Raw genomic sequence first — 19,343 nt, 5'->3', positions numbered from 1 at the left:
CTGCATGCTGCATGATGTGGCAAAAAAAAAAAAAAAAAAACAAAACCAAAGGAACAAAAAAGAAAAATAATGGCAACATTATTTTTCCTTCCAGTTTATATGTGCCATTTTCCTTCCTATTTATATGTGCCTGTTAAGGAGTTGATAATGTACTCTTCCCCTTTAGTAAACAATGGTAAGAAAGAACCACTTAAACATTATTAATCATTAGAGATTGCTAATTGCTTTATTTTGCCTTTTATATGTCAAAGCGATGAGGAGAAAGGGATTGAGAGTCAGTTTGTCCTGGGTTTAAACCCCAGTTCTGTCACTTACTTCATGATCTTGGGCAAGTTCCTGTGCCTCCTTTGCCTCCAAAATAAGATTAAAAAATAGTACCCACCTGAAGGGCGGTTGTTTAGACGCTGTCTGACTTCTTTGTGAGCCCATGGGCTGTGGCCAGGATTTTCCAGGCAAGAATACTGGAGTGGGTTACCATTTCCTTCTCCAGGGGATCTTCCCGACCCAGGAATTGAGCCTGTCTCCTGTATCGGCAGATGGATTCTTTACCACTGAGCTAACCAGGGAAGCCCCATCTAAAGGGTTGGAGAGTTGAAATAGGTAATTATCAAAGAGCTTTTATATGGTGCTTTGCCCATAAAAGCACCCAGAGTAGCATGTATTAGGATCCTGTGAATGGCTTTATACTTCTGACACCCAGGGTGCTATCTAAACTTTTGTTTATCCAACAGGTACCACGAATATTTGTCAATGGAACTTTTATTGGAGGCGCAACTGACACTCATAGGCTTCACAAAGAAGGGAAATTGCTTCCACTGGTTCACCAGTGTCATTTAAAAAACAGTAAGAGGGAAGAACTTTAGTGATGTAAGTGCATATAACTTTGCTAGTCATATGTCACTATATATTTAGAATGATATTGCCTGATAATGCCTTTTAAATATTTGAAGGTGTTTTAAATATATGAATTATCTTCATGAAAAGGTTGTAAAATAATGAACAATAAATCACTGTGGAAACATCTTATTTGCCAGTTCTTCAGTAAAAAAGATATTTAAAACTGAAGGAGCAGGTAATAGGTGACAACCTGGACAGACAGGCATCAGAAGTGAGTGCTGTAAGGGACAGTCCTGTGGGACTAAGCAGCTGCCCAGGTGACATGCCAGTCCCAGACGACCAAGAACTTTAGTCTGATTATGCAGGGACTTGTTACCAAGCGGAGGATTAACAGAAAGACATTTGGGTGGGGGGACATAAGTTTTCAGTAGAAAAAAGCATAATTGTTACTGGGAATGAGGGTTTCAACATAAATTTTGGGGAGACACATTCAGTCCATAACACAGTAAATTACAGCTGGATAAAAGTCTTAATATAAATCTAAGGCAAAACTAGGTTTTGGCAGCTGAACTTTCTTTCCAGAATCATAGGTTAGAAAGAAAATGGTGATCTGTTTAAGAAAAAGTATGATCTTTTTTTTTTGGTCTTTGATTTTTAATGTTAATATCTGAAAGACAAACTTTAAAAAAAACAGGCCATTTTCCCCCCCTCACTTTTACCACTAATCAACTTAGACATGAATTGCCAAAATATTTAATTGGGAAGCTGAAAAGCTGCTGGGAAAAACGGGATTTTTAAAATATATTTAAGTTTCTTTGTTTACTAATACTAAAAAAAAAAAAATACTATTTGAACAATTTTTTTTAAAGGCAAGTTTCCTAATTCAGGTTTATAGTTTTGCTCATCTGTGAGGAAATATTTACAGTTGACCCCTGAACAAGGCAGGGATTGGGGCTCTAAATACCACCTTGAAAATCCAAGTGTAATTTAGAATCAGTCCTCTGCACCCTCAGATTCATCCAGTTACAGACTTGTCTACTACTGCAGTATTTATAACTGAAAAAAATCTACACAGTTCAAACCCACGTTCCAAGGGTCAACTGGAGTTTGTGATCTTTCCTTCTCCATACAGCCGTTCACTGCCATCTTTAAACGTAGAACTCTAATATTGAATGAATGTTTATAAAGTTTTGGTGGGTATATTCATATGTAGCTTGTTCTCTTCAATTCCTATGGCTCAGATCTTAGAAATTTTAATATTAAAGTTTGATAGGAATTCAGAGAAATCTCCGTAAATTGGCACTCAAAATATTTTTATTTGCCTAGTTGAGTTTTGGTGTTACCTTTTCCCAAAGGCAACTTTTATTTTCTATTTTTTAAAATTTTGTAATTGAAGTATCGTTGCTTTCCAGTGTTGTGTTAGTTTCAGGTATAAAGCAACGTGATTCAGTTACAGATTAAATACCTATTATATATATATGTGTGTGTATATATATATTTTCAGATTCTTTTCCCTTACAGGTTATTTCACAGTATTTAGTAGTTCCCTGTGCTATACAGTAGGTCTTGTTAGTTAACTATTTTATATATAGTAGTGTGTATATGTTAATCTCAAATTCGTAATTTATCCTCTCCTTCCTCCCAAAGGCAACTTTGAATAATTTTTTTCCCACAAAAGAATCGTTTTAAACTCTTTAAAAAATGTGTATTTTTATTAAATCTAGTTTTGATTCTATAATTAATACCCATTGGAAAAGAATCCTCAAGCACATATTTTAAATAAACATTGAGGCATTTCAAGACCAGTTTTAATGATCAAACCTTAATTTCATTTTATTCAACTATTATAAGATTGAATATTCAAATACTGTAAGATTATAAAATGTAAGGCCAGGAGCCTTACATCTTGTAAGCCATGCATGCTAAGTCACTTCGGTCATGTCCCACTCTGTGGCCCTATGGACTGCAGCCTGCCAGGCTTCTCTGCCCATGGAATTCTCCAGGCAAGAATACTGGAGTGGGTTGCCGCGCCTCCTCCAGGGGATCCTCCATCGAACCTGCATCTCATGTCTAACCTGCACTGACAGGCAGGTTCTTTACCACTGGTGCCACCTAGAAGCTTCTTACAAGGCATATAATAATAACCTTAAAATTCTTCTGTCAAGAAATAAAAAGACAAATACTTGATGTGCATAGAGTTTATTTGGTACCTCTATCAAATTCTACAATAATACAAGTGACTAGAAACAGTTCACATTGTGCCCACCTGCACTCGATGTCTAAAATGATTTATCCAGTATGGGTTTTGCAGGGCTAGACAGGAGAGTCCAGATTTCACAGTATTGGTGGAAACTATTTTGTCATGAAACAGATTTCATACATTAGTGTTTCATCCATTTTTCTATCAGAAAACAGCAGAATTACATTGTTAGATGTGTTATTTACAGTGATAACTTGGAAGACTCAACAGAGTATCAGTGAGTTTATCAACTGATCTAGGAAACCCCCACCCCTCCTTCAGGGTCCTTTTCCTTTGAAATGGAATGTGTTATAAATCAGACTTTATATACTTTAAAGCACCAGCTTGACAATTTAAAGTTTTCTCTCATTTTTATAAAATATTCCTGCTTTAAAAGGCAAAGTGAATGTAAAAATGTGAATGTAATTAAACATCACTGGCCTGGATACTTCTTATTGCAACTGTTTTACAACTGTATTTACTTCTTTGAATGAATTGCTGGTAGGCTTGAAGGAAAATATTTGCCTTTTGTCTTGAAAAATTCCCTTAAAAAATTAATCATTTTTGGAACTGTACAACTTTATTTTTCACTCAGAGTGTTTAAATATGCAACTTGGTCCTTGGAGATCATGTTACATAGAGTCCAGCTTCTTGGATAATTTGTTATACAAAACAATAAAAAACCTTAAACTATCACAAGGTATTACTGATGTTAACAGTCATGTATGTATAACACATCAGTGTCCTAGGTTATCCTGTTAATGGGTGCTTAAACAACAAATGTACAATCAGATTTTAAAACTTGTTAAATTTCCATTCTTTATGTAAAAGAGAAAGCTGTAAAAGAACCTTCAAGTTCTATACTTCAGAAATACTGACACTATTAAGGCATTACTTAATGAACAGACCCTAAGCAAAGTATGTATGCCTGTGTTAGAGAGCTAGTCATATTTTAAGGCAGTCAGAAGGTTCATTTTTTTCACTTTAAGGCTCTTATATACTTCAATTTTATTCTATGCAGGCATTAGTCTGTATAGTTTAAATACTGAGTGGTCAAATATAGAAATCAAAGCCTTTATATAAAGAAAATGGAGATTTTTATAACTAGATTATAACAGTTCTTCCTCAGCCAATTTTTTTTAAAGCTGATTTCATATATCTCATCCCTTAGGAGAATTTCTTCATTATCAGAAGCTGACAATAAAAGGAGGAAAATATAATTTAGATGCATTACAAGCTATGTCTAGTCACACCATACCAAATTACATGCAGTCCATCTTTAGTAGTGCAACAAAAATATTTTTTCTTGGTTACTGTTCATTAATTATATAATATCTTTGATTTGGCTGTGTATGGATTCTAAACAGTTTGCATTACAAATAAAGCTTATTAAGTAATTTAAACAGAGGCTTCGATACAATGATTGTATTGATATAATGTTCATCAATTATGTGGTAACGATACATAAAATAGCAAGGCTTTAACCCCATTTACTACCCTTAACAATCCAAGTGTTCATTAAGTGAAAAGTACCTAACTTACTATTTCTTTTGTTCATGTAGAGATTCTGATAGCTTCTAAAAGCAGAAAAACTTAAATATATTTGAAAATGGAATATTTTCACTTCTGTTTGTAAAATTACTATAACATGGCAGTACTAAATTAAATAGAAGCAAACGGAAAAATTTTCTTAGGCTCAGAAATACCTTTTATATGTTTTCATTATATTTACAAAATTAATTCTCACTGAAAATAATCACATTAATTTCAGTCATAGAATTCTGCAACATATCTCCTAAATTTAAGTTTCTTTTTACTGATTTCCTATATAGTTTGGTATTTTCAGAGTTTAGGAAAATGTGTCATTTGTTATAATTTCTATTCAAACTGTAAGTTTAACTACATTATTAGTTTTCTTTTTTTTAATTATTAGTTTTCTGTATGAAAAATACTACCATAGGATTAATTTTTAAATTAACGTCATAATAATTTTTCAAAAGTAAATAAAACACTTACTAAGTAAAAAAATGTTCAATGTGGATACAAGTCTTATTTATAAGACCTTTTATATTACAAGCCATGTATATAGAAGCATAGTCAAGTACTTGGTAGACCAAAGATTTTGTGGGTAGTCTTTATAATTATGGAAATATGAGCACTGAGATGTGCTACTTTCTGAGAGTATTCAGTTATTTATTTTTCAAAGAGTGCTTTTTCTAAGAGCCAGGTAAACTTATAATTGCAAACAAAGGCTGAGTAACTAACCCTACTCAAAAGGCCACAAAATTTCTGCGTACAGCTTATATAAAAGGTATACAAGTTAACTTGATTGGGAAGAGAATTTATCAATTTGATTATTGTTCCAGGAGACCTGCCTGTTATTAATTTGAAAAAAAATGTGCCCTTAACTCTATGTGGAACAAAAGGCAATCTGCAAAAGATGTATCCCAAACCTAAATACAGGCGACTTTCTTGTCATTCACTTTATTACTCAGGTAGAGCAGGAGTAGAAAAACAAAAAACCAAAATGTCAGAAGAAAGGAATTTTAAAAGGAAAAAAAGGTATAGAAGTAATCTTTCAACAAATAAGGGACTAGGGAGCAGGTATATGGGATATACTAGATTAAATGCATACAGTAAGTACACCTAATTAACTAGCTCGACTTACCTTTTCTCCTAATTCTCCCTTGAGCATGTTTCCATTGCAGCTATCTGACATTTCTCTAGAGGGGTTTATCGCCTTAACAAATCACCCAGGTCTGTGGTAGACAAGACTAGAATTTTTCATTTTTGATTACTTACTGTAAGGGCCTTATTGAGAAATGTGTGGGTGCCTTTAAGTCATATTAAAATAAGTCCAATAAGTGATCACAATCATTTTCCTTTATCGTTTAGATGTAGCTTTATTGTGCTTCTAAAGATGTTTCTCACTTAACTGTCAGATCCTCACATTTATTCAGAAATCCTGTCTTAAATTTCCCAAATAACTTTAAATTGCTTTGCAGAAAAAAAGCCTGATTAACTGATATTCTATCATTTATAGATTTACCTATTATTTAAAAGGTAAGCAAATGTTTGTCAGACCATCTTCTTATTTAGAGTATGAGTTTGTTTTTTAATGGGATCTTAGATTTGGAATATATTACTTCTTTCTCTTATCAGAGAATGATGACATTTCCCATTCAGAACAGGAGTGTTTTAAAAAATTACTCAGCTTAATGAGCTGTTATTCTAAAACATTTTGTTTTTCAAAATATATACCCTATTAAAGATTTTAATTTTAAAGAAGTTCTAATTTGTATTGCAAGCCCTCTTCCCAATTTTGACTTTTATACAGATATAAATTCATTGATTCTTCTATGATCCAAGGATCAGCTATGTTATTTTTTAAGGATAGCACACTTGAATCACACAGGTTAAACTGGTTGTCTCCAGTCACACAGTAAGAGAGTGAAAGAGGCTCCAGGGAGATGATGGTACATCCCATTCATTGAGCATTTTCCTCACCAATATTCCCATAAGATGATCACTAAACTAAACAATACAAGACAGTGTTCCTAAGTGGAAGCTCCTAGAAATTTCAACTAACAAGGAAAGGGTAGGATTATTAGTTTTTGTTTTTACTAATTACAGCTATGTCCTGAAAATATTTACGTATTTTCTGGGACATAAAGTTTATTTTTCTTAGGGTTGTTTTTTTAAAAGCAACATTTTCCTAATCAGCGGTAATGCTACAAGTAATTCAGAAAATAAAACTTCTTTATTACTTGAGAATATTTTATTCATAATGAGGTAAAAGTTTTTATTTTTTCTATATGACTATGTTATATAGCAACACAGGTTATTAAGATATTAATTGTGCTTGAGGGTCACTATGAACTACAAAAGTATACATGTTCACAATGTCTCTGTTTTTCTACTCCTAAAGCAATCATGTATATACATTAAGTATTTCCTAATACCTAAAAAGATAAAAGTCTATTTTATCCCTTACTCTTGTAAGTAAATGTCTTCCCATCTCTGGGGAAATGAACACTGGAATGAGAATGAGGAGGCCGTTTCTAGACCTAGGGTTCCAATGTCACACTCTCTCGGACCTCGGGTTCCTAGCCTAAGTCAAAAAGTTACCTTTTACGTTTCTAAGGTTATTTTCAGCTCTAAAGCTCCATGATTTGAAAATAAAGCTACCTTGTGTGGTGGTCTGTAGTTTTCTTTCTCAAATCTTAACATTTAATAGACTTTTCTATGTGACTTCAAAAAGGTCACAGCTAATCTTACTTCTCTGATGGATTTATTAATATTAGTTCCTGAATATTCTGACTAAAAACAATATAGAAACAGTATTTAACCGAAGTAAATAAGCATTTATATTATATTCCACTTAACATTTCTATTAGGAATAAAAAGTTAGATCATGTTATAATTTTTAATTTAAGAAAACCTTGGGTTTATGTAATGAATTCAAGTATGATTACATAATTCTATTAGGTTCTTTAAACTTTAAACTCAATCTGAGCATAATATTTTAATGTATCGAAAGTAGCTACCATTTCAAATCTAATGCCTGACACAGGGTAAAAAAACCAAAGATACCAGAAGCGATGTATTTTGCGGGTGTTGGGTAGTGATGCCACTAGCTTTGTTGACCAAAATTTCAGGTAAATCACAATATTTACAAATTGCTACCAGTTGCCTTGAAGGAATGGCTACATATCAGATAAACCCAGTATAAACATGTCAAGTAAGTTTGAAAGGGACATTTTCTTGTCACTCCCAGAGCCCAAATTTCTCATCAAACAGAAGAATATACAAACTCTAACATTACTTAATCCTTCTGCCCCCTAACATAAAATGCTTCTAACCCCCAAGCACACAAGTCTGTGATTTACACTTATTGTTTGACTTTTCATAGTGAGAAGGCTTTAAAAATCCCCAGTAAATCTTTAAATACATTTAAAGAACAATACATAAAAACTAAAGTTTTATGTGCACATTATCTTAGACAACCATGATATAATTATGAGCAAATATATTGGCATTTCAACCGCTTAAAGCTCCTCACACAGAAGGGGTATTTGCTCAAGAAAATAATGCACTGTATAATGAATAGGAAGTTTAATACACACAAATAAGAAAAATTTAATTTCCTATAGACTGGTAAGTGGTAATATGCCACTCAAAAATTGCCTTTCAAACCTGAAAGACCTAGCTTGCTTATTTTTTTATACTATCAAAAAAGAATATTTTGCCACAAATGAATAGTAGACAAAGAGAGGAGGGTGCCAACATGTTTACAATTAGAAATATCTAAAACCCATTTATAGTTAGCTAAAAAAAGTAATTAAAAGTAATTAAAACAATATTAAACAATTTAAAGTAAGATAAAGTAAGGTAAAATATTTTAAGGTATAACTGGATTATGGTTATAGTTGAGATTTTATTTGTCATATTTTTCAGATTGAGAGTAGGGGAAGTTAAATGCTTGAAACATCTTATGTTTTCATTTATGAAAAAATGTGTCCCTACATGTGGCTATGTTGGTATAAGCCACAGGAAACCATCAAGTCATGCCCCTCACAGCAATAAACAAACAAAACAAACCAAAATAGACTTCCTCAGCTGACACAAACTTTAGTATTTCTTCTCAAAGGTTTCCATTATGGTTTTGGTTAATGGTAAACAATCCTGTAAATGTAAATTAACCCTCAGAAACAGAGTATCTTTTCACTGACTGAGAATGCTGCTATTTATGTGATTGGACAAAACTGTTAAAAGCAATTTGTAAAACTCATTCATAAGCAAATGTCTTGGTTGTTGTTTTATCCCCTTGGTACAAAAATTTACAAGGAGTTTCATAATCAATCACAGTACATGGTCCAGTGCATTTCAGAGTATTTGGACATTATCAAAGCTGTCCTTTACCAGTGAAAACATTTAAGAAAACTTCAAGGCATTTCTCAAACAAATGACATGATATAGGACTACTTACACTTTTGGCTCTCACTTCTTTTAAGTACAAATGTGATCATTCACCAAAGCAGAACTGCTGGACTATTTTACAGTGTCTCAACAAGAAGTTCTCTGTTAGGTAGAGGGGGCTACAGTGTATTCTGAAGCTATTTCCCCAAGGCTAGTTTAGTAGAAAGAACTTTGGGCTCATCTTATTGTTCCTTCCTTATTTTTTTGGTAAGGTAACCTTTCCATTATGCACATACTATACCACTGTCTGACTTTTTTCAGTGGATTAAGATTAGCTGGCAAGTAGCTGTGTATTTTTAGCGAGATCACTGATGGCAGTGGACCTCTTAGGTTGTGCTGGTGCGTATGGTTAAATCATATCTAGTGTGAAACTTCGAATCACATCCAGAGCTCCAGTATCAAAGCCACACATGTCCAACATGCCTCTATCATCTGGGTCTGCAATGGTAAAGCCATTTGATGTCATTCCACAAACAATCAATTTAGCTGGAATACCCATATTCTGTAGGAAAAGATCAAAAACATTAAAAAAAATAGTATGTTAATAAGCAAAAACAAATAACCTCCAAAATGAAAACATTTTAAATTCTATCACAGTTTTTCATTACAAAGCCAATTTGTTTTTCCTCCATAAAATCTGTCAGTCTTCTGGGGCCAGAAGACTTCAGAAGAGAATGTGATCTTTAGAAGTACAGAAAATTAAACATGTGAACAACCTGCCTGAAATTCCTGCTTCTCTGCTGGATGTTATTACTCATTTTATGGACACAAAATACATTCCTGAGCAGCACAGGGATTCTGTACTCATGAAACCTGTCAGAATGTTCAAAGACATCAGACATTTTTACCAGCACATCATACACTGGGGCAGTATGTATGGGTACAAATAAGGAAAACAGTTCCTGGGGTTATCAAGTTTTGTTCTATGACATTGGCATGTATAACATATATAAATGTTATAACTATAATGTCAGTGTAATAACTTGTTCTCTGCAGCTATGATTTAAGGCTAAAATACTTAAGTTTTTGAGAAAGACTAACAATCACTGAGCATGCACTATGTCAGATACCATGAGCTCTTTAGACAATTGACCTAATGTTAACTGTTATAACGAGGGCTTCCCTGGTGGCTCTGTGGTAAAGAACCCATTTGCCAATGCAGGCGACAAGGGTTCGATCCCTTGGTGGGGAAGATCCTCTGGAGAAGGAAATGGCAACCCACTCCAGTATTCTTGCCTGGAAAATCCCACGGACAGAGGAGTCTAGAGGACGACAGTCCAAGGCATCACACAACTTAGCGATTAAACAATAACAATTGTTGTAACAACCCTAGAAGGTAAGTAGTACTTTTAACCAACATGCTACATACCACAGCAGTGATATACTATTATGACATGTATCAGTTAAATAATTCACTTGGATCCACAGCTAGTATAAAGAGAAAGACCCAGGACTCAGAACCCAGGCTTCTTGATTCTGAGTTCCATTCTCTCACTTGTTGTCTTAAGCACACATGAGAATCCCCAGAAAGGATTGTTAATACACAGTCCCATCCCCAGAGTTCCTGACTCAGCAGGTCTCCCAGGGGCTCCAGGAACATGCATTTCTAACAAGGTCCCAGGTGATGCTAAGAAAAGGTGCAGGTAGGGAAACCACACTTTGAGAGCCACTGCTCTTCATCGAGTTCTAGTTCTACTTCCAGTCACACCTGCCACAGTTCAAAGGCTCCACATTCTCACCTGACTAGCAGATTCCATACTGGACAGTGCAGATACAGAACAATTCCCTCATTTCACAAAGTTCAACTGCAGAGCACTGACGAGAACTCAGAAATACTCATAACACTTAAAGCACACATTATATTATAGCTTTGCTTTACATTTATGTAGTTCTTAGCAAAACTCAGAAATGATGTTGAATCATTAAAAAGTTTGTGGTTAAATTTAAAAAAAATTTTGATTATTACTGAAAATACTGTTTGCAAAGGATATTAAAATGTGTACATCTGGAACTGGTTGAAATAAATTATATATGTGTACTCAGTATTTCCTCACTTCAAGTACTGTTGAGTCCAGAACTAGTGTCGTATATCTTTTACAAACGTACACAACTACCTTCAGTATTATTTCTTAAAAAAATATATTGACTGTTTTAGAAGTGAATCTTGTTTGGGGTGAGAATGAATATTAGAATTTGCTTTACCTTTCGATATTCCCTCAGAGCGATAGCAGGATGGACACTTCCAGCAAAGGTCTCGTTATCAGTGAATACAATGAAGACATCAGCAGCTGTATTTGTCTTTTGAGCCCAGATCATTGGAAGAGAGCAATCAGTTCCACCTGCTGGGATCTAACTCAGAATAAAAACGTGGTCTTAAATGCTCTCATTTCCATACTGAGATGTCCAAAATAATTAAATACTTAAAAATACTATTTTACACGTTATCATCTTGTTTAGCGCCAATGTATATGCTTTCAGAAAGCTTGTAAAGTATATTTTTTACTTTGTGCTCGTAAGAAAAACTGAGATGTAATTTGTTCTCATATATTAATATCAGGTATGACATCAATACAAAGTTATTATAAAATACATGTTAAGTAAACTACATGAAATAGTTTCTTACCTGACTCATAGCCAGTAAAACTTGTTGTAAGGTCATATCTGTAGTCACTGGACATGGTACCATTTCATCTGAAAAAGCAACTATAGAAGAATCTTTCTCTGTTCGTGTGACAACCTGAAAAATTCAATAGTAGGAATTTTCACTACAGGGGAAACAAATACAGTCTTTTAAAGTTCATCTTTAAAAGAAAATATGATGATTTATTTCTGAACTTACTGTGTGTGAAAACTATACAGTAACAGTATAGCTTTCAAAGCACTTTCACAAACTCTTACAAAGAAACTAGTTTTAACAACAATCCTTTAAAGCAAATAGAGTATATGTTATTCTTCTTATTTTATTAAATAGGCAATAAACCCACAGAAGAGAAGCTAAGAAGCTCGATGATGGTTACTCACTACTGAATCAGGCTAGAACCGAAGTCTCCTATCTGTTATTATTAGTCCTTGATCTTTTAACATCTATATTCGTTAATAATTTCTTTAAGCATTATCTATTTCTTTAAAAATATGAGTAACATTTAATATGTTTTTGTAAAATTAAAAGTTCTACTCTGATTTTTCTTTAGACATGCTTTTTCAATATACCTACAATATCGTATATACCTAAGTATTAAAGTATACGTAAGTATGTTTTTGTTGTTGTTCAGTCGCTAAGTTGTATCTGACTCTTTGTAACCCCATGGACTGTAGCCTGACAGGCTCCTCTGTCCATGGGATTTCCCAGGAAAGAATACTGGAATATATAAGTATACTCAAATACATATACAATGACTTAAAGCTTTGCTTAAAACAAGTGAAAATATAATTTTTGATCATATCCAACTTTTTGGTTTTGCACCAGGTAAATATTTTCAGTATGGCAAAATCCTAAATTGCCTTAGGAGTTCTCACCATGCACATTGCTGCAGCTACTGTGCTTGCGTTGAGTACACTACCCAAAACTCTTTGGTCCATAGAACCACTGACATCAATTGCCAGTAAGAAACGCTTTCCAGTTGGCTCAACTGTCTAAAGAGAACACAAAACAATCATTAAAAGCAATCACAGAAACTGTAAATAAATTAAATTTCTAACATACCATATTTACTTAATTTTCATTCAAAGACTAAGATAAAAGGCTTGATTTTTGATTTACCAATCGACAAATATATAGAAATGCTTAGCTTTAACCAGAGGTAAAACAATGAAAATAAGATGGCCTATTTAATAACTTTAGTAGCTAGTAAAGAAGTTACAGTCTTCCTTTTTTTTTTTTAACTTTTCCTCATGAAGTAAACTGGGAATTTCTAGCAAGGAATTTTTTTTGTAGTAAAATATAAACAACATAAAATTTACTTTCTAATAATTTTTAAGTATATAATTCGGTAGCATTAAATACATTCACAATGTATTTTATATATATATATATATGTATGTATCGGAGAAGGCAATGGCACCCCACTCCAGTACTCTGGCCTGGAAAATCCCATGGACGGAGGAGCCTGGTAGGCTAGAGTCCATGGGGTCGCTGAGTCAGACATGACTGAGCGACTTCCCTTTCACTTTTCACTTTCATGCATTGGAGAAGGAAATGGCAACCCACTCCAGTGTTCTTGCCTGGAGAATCCCAGGGACCGGGGAGCCTATTGGGCTGCCGTCTATGGGGTCACACAGAGTCGGACACGACTGAAGCAACTTAGCAGCAGCAGCATATGTATGTATGTATGTATGTATGTATATAACCACCATTACTAATTCCAGAACTTTTCATCCCAACAGAAACCCTGTACCCACTGACAATAACTCCTCATTTTTACCCACCTCTAGCCCTAAGAAACTTCTGTTTTACTTTCTACATCTATGAATTTGTGTATTCTGGAAACCTCATGAGTGGAACCATAGGATACTTATCCTTTCCTGTCTGGCTTGTTTTCACCTAGCATAATGTTTTCGAGGTTCATCCCTGCTGTAGCATCTTTCAAGTTCTTTGTAAGGCTTTGTAAGGCTGAATACTCCATTATATGCATATATCATATTTCATTTGTCCATTCATCTCCTGATGAATACTCAGGTTGTATATCATATTTCACTTGTCCATTCATCTGATGAATACTCAGATTGTTCCCACCTTTTGGCTGCTGTGAATAAACCTTCTATCAACATCTGGGTATGAGTACCTATATGAGTTCCAGTTTTCAATTCTTTTGGGTATATACATAGGAGGTGGTATTTTTGGATGGCCAGAGCCATCCAACTAGGTGTGAAGTGGCATTTCACTGTGGTTTTGATTTGCATTTGCCTGATGACTAATGTTGAGCATCTTTGCATGTGCTTAACTGGCCATTTGTTTACCTTCCTTTGAGAAATGTCTGTTCAAGTACTCTGCTCATGTCTTGAATTGGGTTGTTTGTATTTTTACTGTTGAGTTGTAGGAGTTTTATATATATACACACACACACATATGTATATAAATATATATATATACCCCTGTAAAATAGATGATCTGCAAATATTTTCTCCTTCTCTGCAGATCTTTTCACTCACAGTGTCCTTTGATGCACAAAAGGTTTGAGTTTTGATGAAGTCAAAATTTATCTACTTTTCTTTTCCTTTTGTTGTCTGTGCTTTTGATATCACATCTAAGAAGCTACTGCCAAACCCAGGGTCATGAGCTTTTATAATACGTCTTCTTCTAACAGCTGTGTAGTTTTAAGTCTTATCTACAGGTCACTTTGAGTTAATTTTTGTATGTGGTGTAAAGTAATGGTCCAGCTTCACTTTTTTGCATGTGGATATCCAAGCTCCCCAGCACCATTTGTTAAAGACTATGTCTTCTCTCCATTGAATTGTCTTGACACTCTAGTCAAAAATCAATTGACCATACATGTGCGAGTTTTGCTCTGCCCTGTTGGTGTACATGTCGTGTTTATGCCAGTACTACACTGTTTTGATTACTGTAGCTTTGTAGTAACTTTTGAAATCCTAAATTTGGAAGTGTGGGTCTTCCAACTTTGTTTTTTTTTTTCAACATTAGGTTTCCCAATTTGGGTTCCTTTGAGAGTCCATATAAATTTTAGGATGGGGATTTCTGTTTCTGCTAAACATGCCACAGGGATCACACAGAATCTGTAGATTGCTTTGGGTACACCAGCATCTTAACGTTATGAAGTCTTCCAAACTAGGAACACTGGATGTCTTCTCATTTATTTATTTCTTCTTAAATTTCTTTCAGTAGTGTTTTGCAGTTTTCAGTAACTCAGTCTTACACCCCATAGTTAAATTTACTCCAAAGTTTCTCATTATTTTTGATGCTGTTGTAAATGGAATGTTTTCTTAATTTTGTTTTTGGACTGTTCATTGCTAGTGTATAGAAATACTACTGATTTTTTCCTGCTGAATTTATATCCTGCAACTCTGCTGAATCCATTTGCTAGATCTAATATTATTTTGTGGAATTTTTTAAAAAAATTCTTTTTGGTCATGCCACGTGGCATGTGGGATCTTAGTTCTCCGATCAGGGATAGAACCTGTGCCCCCTGCAGTGGAAGGGTGGAGTCCTAACTACTAGACTCCAGGGAAATCCTATTTTGTGAATTCTTTATGGTCTTCTCCATGTAAGATCTAATCATCTGAGAACATGATAGTTTTTCTCCCTTTCCAACCTGGACTGAGATTTTCCTGGTGGTTCAGTGGTTAAGATTACACTTATACTGCAGGGGGCATGGGTTCAATCCCTGGTTGAGGAACTAAGATCCTGCATGCTGCAGGAGTGGACAAAACAATTTTTATAATAAAAAATTTTTAAATGAAAATGAAAACAACCTGGATACATTTTAATATTTCTTCTCCTTTCGTAACTGCTAGAACTTCCAGTAAATGTAAATCAAAGTGGGAAAAGTGGGCATCCTGGTCTTGTTTCTGATCTTAAGGGAAACGATTTAAATCTTTTACCCCTGAGTATGATGACAGCTGTGGGTTTTTTACACATGACCTTTATCACACTAAGGAAGCTCACTTCCATTCCTGGTTTACTGAGAGTTGTTTTTTTTTTTTTAAATCAGAAAGGGTACAAGATTTTGTCAAATGCTTTTTCTGCATCAATTGAGATATCATGTGTTATCTTTTAACATGATGTTATATTACATTGATTTTTCTTATATTGTATGATCCTTGTATGTTGAGGGTGACTCTCACTTGTATACTCTCTTTAGTATGCTGCTGAATTTGGTTGCTAATACTTTGTTCAAGAGCAAGACGTTTTTTAAAACCAAAAAGTTTTAACTTATGGCTCTGATATAGAATTTCCATTTGTAAAAAAGATTATTCCCTATCAAGACAGAGGACATCTACTACTGATTAATGAGGAAAACAGGACAGAAGATCAACTCCCTAGACTCCACAGGAATGCAAATTTTTAAATTTAGTAATTTAAAACATCAAAATTTAATGGTTGATGTCTGGTTGTTGTCCAAAGGTAGAGACAAATACTTTATTCATAAGCTTATGAATATAATCATAATTATATATTCATTTTCACATGAACAGATGAATACCTAATCAAAAATGGTTAAACTACTAATATCATCTTTAAAATGTGTTTCTAAATCCTAATTGGGTTTTTGTTTTCAAACAAAACTCAAACCATTACCTTAAACGTTTTATAAAAAGCGGCATCCAGAGCTTGCAGAATTTCTTCATCGGGGCGCCACTTCAGTTTTCCTCTGAGCCCATGACCTGTCTTATAAGTTTCTAACGCAATTAAAACATGAAATGGATGTATACGAGCCTAGAACATGACAGAGACAGAAAGCAAATGTCAAATTCAAGTGAAAAACAGTAATCATGTCTCTTAGATTTTTGTTATTATTATTTGTTATTTATAGCTAATAAATTATTTTGTTATTTATAGCTAATAAATTATTTTGTTATTTGTTATTTATAGCTAACAAATCTATTTCATAAAGAGAAAAATGAGGACATATTAAACTTAGATTTCAGAGTCAATGCAATGTGGTATGATAAAAGTCTCAAAACACCTAAAAAATTCCCTGACTCCATTTCCAAAATTTAAGAGCCAGTTGTTTCAATTAGTAGTAGTTAGCAAAGGTAACCAGAGAAGGCAATGGCACCCCACTCCAGTACTCTTGCCTGGAAAATCCCATGGATGGAGGAGCCTGGTAGGCTGTAGTCCATGGTGTCGCTAAAAGTCGGACACGACTGAGCGACTTCACTTTCACTTTTCACTTTCTTGCATTGGAGAAGGAAATGGCAACCCACTCCAGTGTTCTTGCCTGGAGAATCCCAGGGACGGGGGAGCCTGGTGGACTGACGTCCATGGGGTCGCACAGAGTCGGACATGACTGAAGCGACTTAGCATAGCATAGCATAGCACTGCAAAGGTAACACTTACCTTTTTTAACAGTTTTTCATTACACAGCTTTTCACATACTAAAGACACTTCTGAATTTCCTGGTTCAAGCACTGAATTAGCGGTCATCTTTCCCAGATTCCTTAGTAATGCTGTGAGAGGCATTTCTTGTAACAAAGCCTTCCATACCTATTGCAATAAAATAGGTAGAAATAAAAGGAATTAAGGGGAAATGAATACATGTAACACAGACATATCAATTAATAATAGTCTTTAAGGCTTTCTTTTGGGGGTTTGGACCACTTTCTAAATAAAAATTTGTGTGGGTTGGTCAAAGGCTCATGGAACAAAGTAACCTGCTCTTTATTAGAGTAATAAAGTTAAGTACATTATATTTTGTGAAGGAACTGTATATAAGAATTTTATTTATTTAATTAGTGAGGTAAACTAACCAATACATTTTCTGGAATGGAACTAATACTTAAAAATTGCCAACTACAGCTGGGCATTGTGCCCAGGTGTTTTAAATAAATGTTAATTTTAAGATATATTTAAAGTTTTTAGGGAATTCCCTGGCGGTCAAGGGGTTAGCACTTGGCACTTTCACTGACGGGGGCCTAGGTTCAATTCCTGGTGCCCTGGTCAAGGAACTAAGATCCTACAAACCATGCAGTATGGCAAAAAAATTTTTAAGTATTAATATATGTTAAAAGCATTAGCAAAATTTATCCTTTTACTACACAGCCTAAGTTCCTCATGTTTACTCATATGCTGGAATGTATTATAACTTTCTTACCTCTTTAGACTTTAAGTGATTTGTTAGGAGATGTTCCCTAACCAGTCTGTGCTCTTCTATCAGATGAATGACTTCCAGTTCATCTTTTGTGCGCTTCACTTTCTCTACAGCCTCGAGATACTTTAATAGTTTTTCAGCCTCCACAGAAAGTGCTTTTTCTTTATACATTTCATGGACCTCTTTCCAGCCCTTTGTAATATATTTGGTGACAATAGCAAGTCCTTCAACAAAAGAATTAAAACGGCATGTAGGATTAGCAGGTAAAAAACTGGACATGTTACTGAGAACACCTTATGTGAATGACACATCTAGATACAAAGGAGTTTAAACCAGGATGCTACTTCCCATAATATGACAAACGCACTTAAGGAAATGGAGTCAACTAATTTTTGCCTATCCCATGAGGCTCTGGAGGTAAAACTCTAACCTAATGTGTTTTGAAGTCTAATGACTCCAAAGTCATTTTATTTCAGAGCTTTTTTTTGGGAAGCAATAGCAATGGAACCTTTAGTACACAGTAACTATCTCAGGTCCACATTCTCAATTCACAAATGTATAGATCTACCTCAGTTAATCTCATATTCACTTGCCCCTTTACCTGCTAAATAAACATGCATTTGTAAATTACAGAGATAAGTGAAGTGGACAGGCAGGTAGGTACCTTGTAATTTTTAATAGCTGAGAAAGTATTACAGGCCTAAATAATGTGTCCATTTCTTCTATAATTCCTTTCAATAGTTGAAAAAGCTTTGGGTTGGGGGAGTGAGGAAATCTGGATTCTAGCCTATATGCATGTGTGATTATCTAAGGCCTTAGTTTCCACTTATGTAAAACAGTGGGGGGACATAACTATCAAATTTCAAGGTCTATGGGGGGAAGGTAGGTAAAATAAATAAAAGAGGTCATTGATATAATAGTGGTCATGACTGGAGAATTAAACAATATACCTGACAGATATTTTAGTGAAATAATTGGAAAAAAAAAAATTTGGCTTGGTGCTGCTACAGGAATGTATTTTCAATATAAGGTACAATATGGATTTTTAAGTAACACTGGCAAATAATTCATTTTTCCCCCTTAAAATATAGTTCAGGCCAACTAAAATACACCTCTAAGGCAGACTGAGCCTATGTGCTGTTTCTGAACTCTAAATAATCTGACTAAAAGTTAATACTCACACGCAGGAACTTCTAAAGAATTGTGACTCTGCTGTCTTACACATCTTAATGTGAAATCTGGAATTCCTGACAGTCCAGTCGTTGGGACTATGTGCTTTCACTGCAGGGGGTATGGATTCAATTCCTCATGGGGGAACCAAGATCCCACAAGCTACATGGTACCCAAATAAATAAATATAACAAGGATGTAATTTCTAATAAAAAATCAAAATATACATGTTTATGTATATAAATATTTACAGTAATTTATTGCTTAAATTTCATTTGAAAAAGTTCATTTGTAGTTTTAGAAAAAAGTGGTGAAACAGGAACTACTGAGGAGATTTCATGTATGAAGACATC

General features: G+C 34.4%; 2 protein-coding genes across 7 annotated transcripts in view; one reads left to right on the top strand and one right to left on the bottom strand.

Annotated features, from left to right (window-relative positions):
* Positions 1-12,557, top strand: part of GLRX2 (glutaredoxin 2) — a 22,510-nt gene extending 9,953 nt beyond the window's left edge. For 2 of the 6 annotated variants that reach the window (XM_010832107.1, XM_010832101.1), the window contains exon 4: positions 732-1,022. In XM_010832107.1, the coding sequence (XP_010830409.1) occupies positions 732-863 (132 nt within the window). In that variant the 3' untranslated portion in view covers positions 864-1,022. Of the gene's footprint in view, positions 1-490; positions 601-731; positions 1,778-4,247; positions 4,332-11,275; positions 11,434-12,026 lie in introns of those variants that run through there. The other 4 variants (XM_010832103.1, XM_010832102.1, XM_010832104.1 and 1 more) reach the window with 4 other exon arrangements.
* Positions 3,021-19,343, bottom strand: part of TROVE2 (TROVE domain family, member 2) — a 17,971-nt gene continuing 1,648 nt past the window's right edge. The window contains exons 2-8 of the mRNA XM_010832108.1: positions 17,824-18,044; positions 17,070-17,216; positions 16,308-16,445; positions 12,572-12,688; positions 11,679-11,792; positions 11,258-11,404; positions 3,021-9,557 (exon numbers count right to left, since the gene is read on the bottom strand). Of these exons, the coding sequence (XP_010830410.1) occupies positions 9,405-9,557; positions 11,258-11,404; positions 11,679-11,792; positions 12,572-12,688; positions 16,308-16,445; positions 17,070-17,216; positions 17,824-18,044 (1,037 nt within the window). The 3' untranslated portion in view covers positions 3,021-9,404. The remainder of the gene's footprint in view (positions 9,558-11,257; positions 11,405-11,678; positions 11,793-12,571; positions 12,689-16,307; positions 16,446-17,069; positions 17,217-17,823; positions 18,045-19,343) is intronic.

The sequence above is a fragment of the Bison bison genome, unplaced genomic scaffold (assembly GCF_000754665.1).
Source record: "Bison bison bison isolate TAMUID 2011002044 unplaced genomic scaffold, Bison_UMD1.0 scf7180017864537, whole genome shotgun sequence".
NCBI lineage: Eukaryota > Metazoa > Chordata > Mammalia > Artiodactyla > Bovidae > Bison > Bison bison.
The sequence above is the reverse complement of the archived record's forward strand: the minus strand, read 5'-3'. Positions and strand labels throughout refer to the sequence as shown.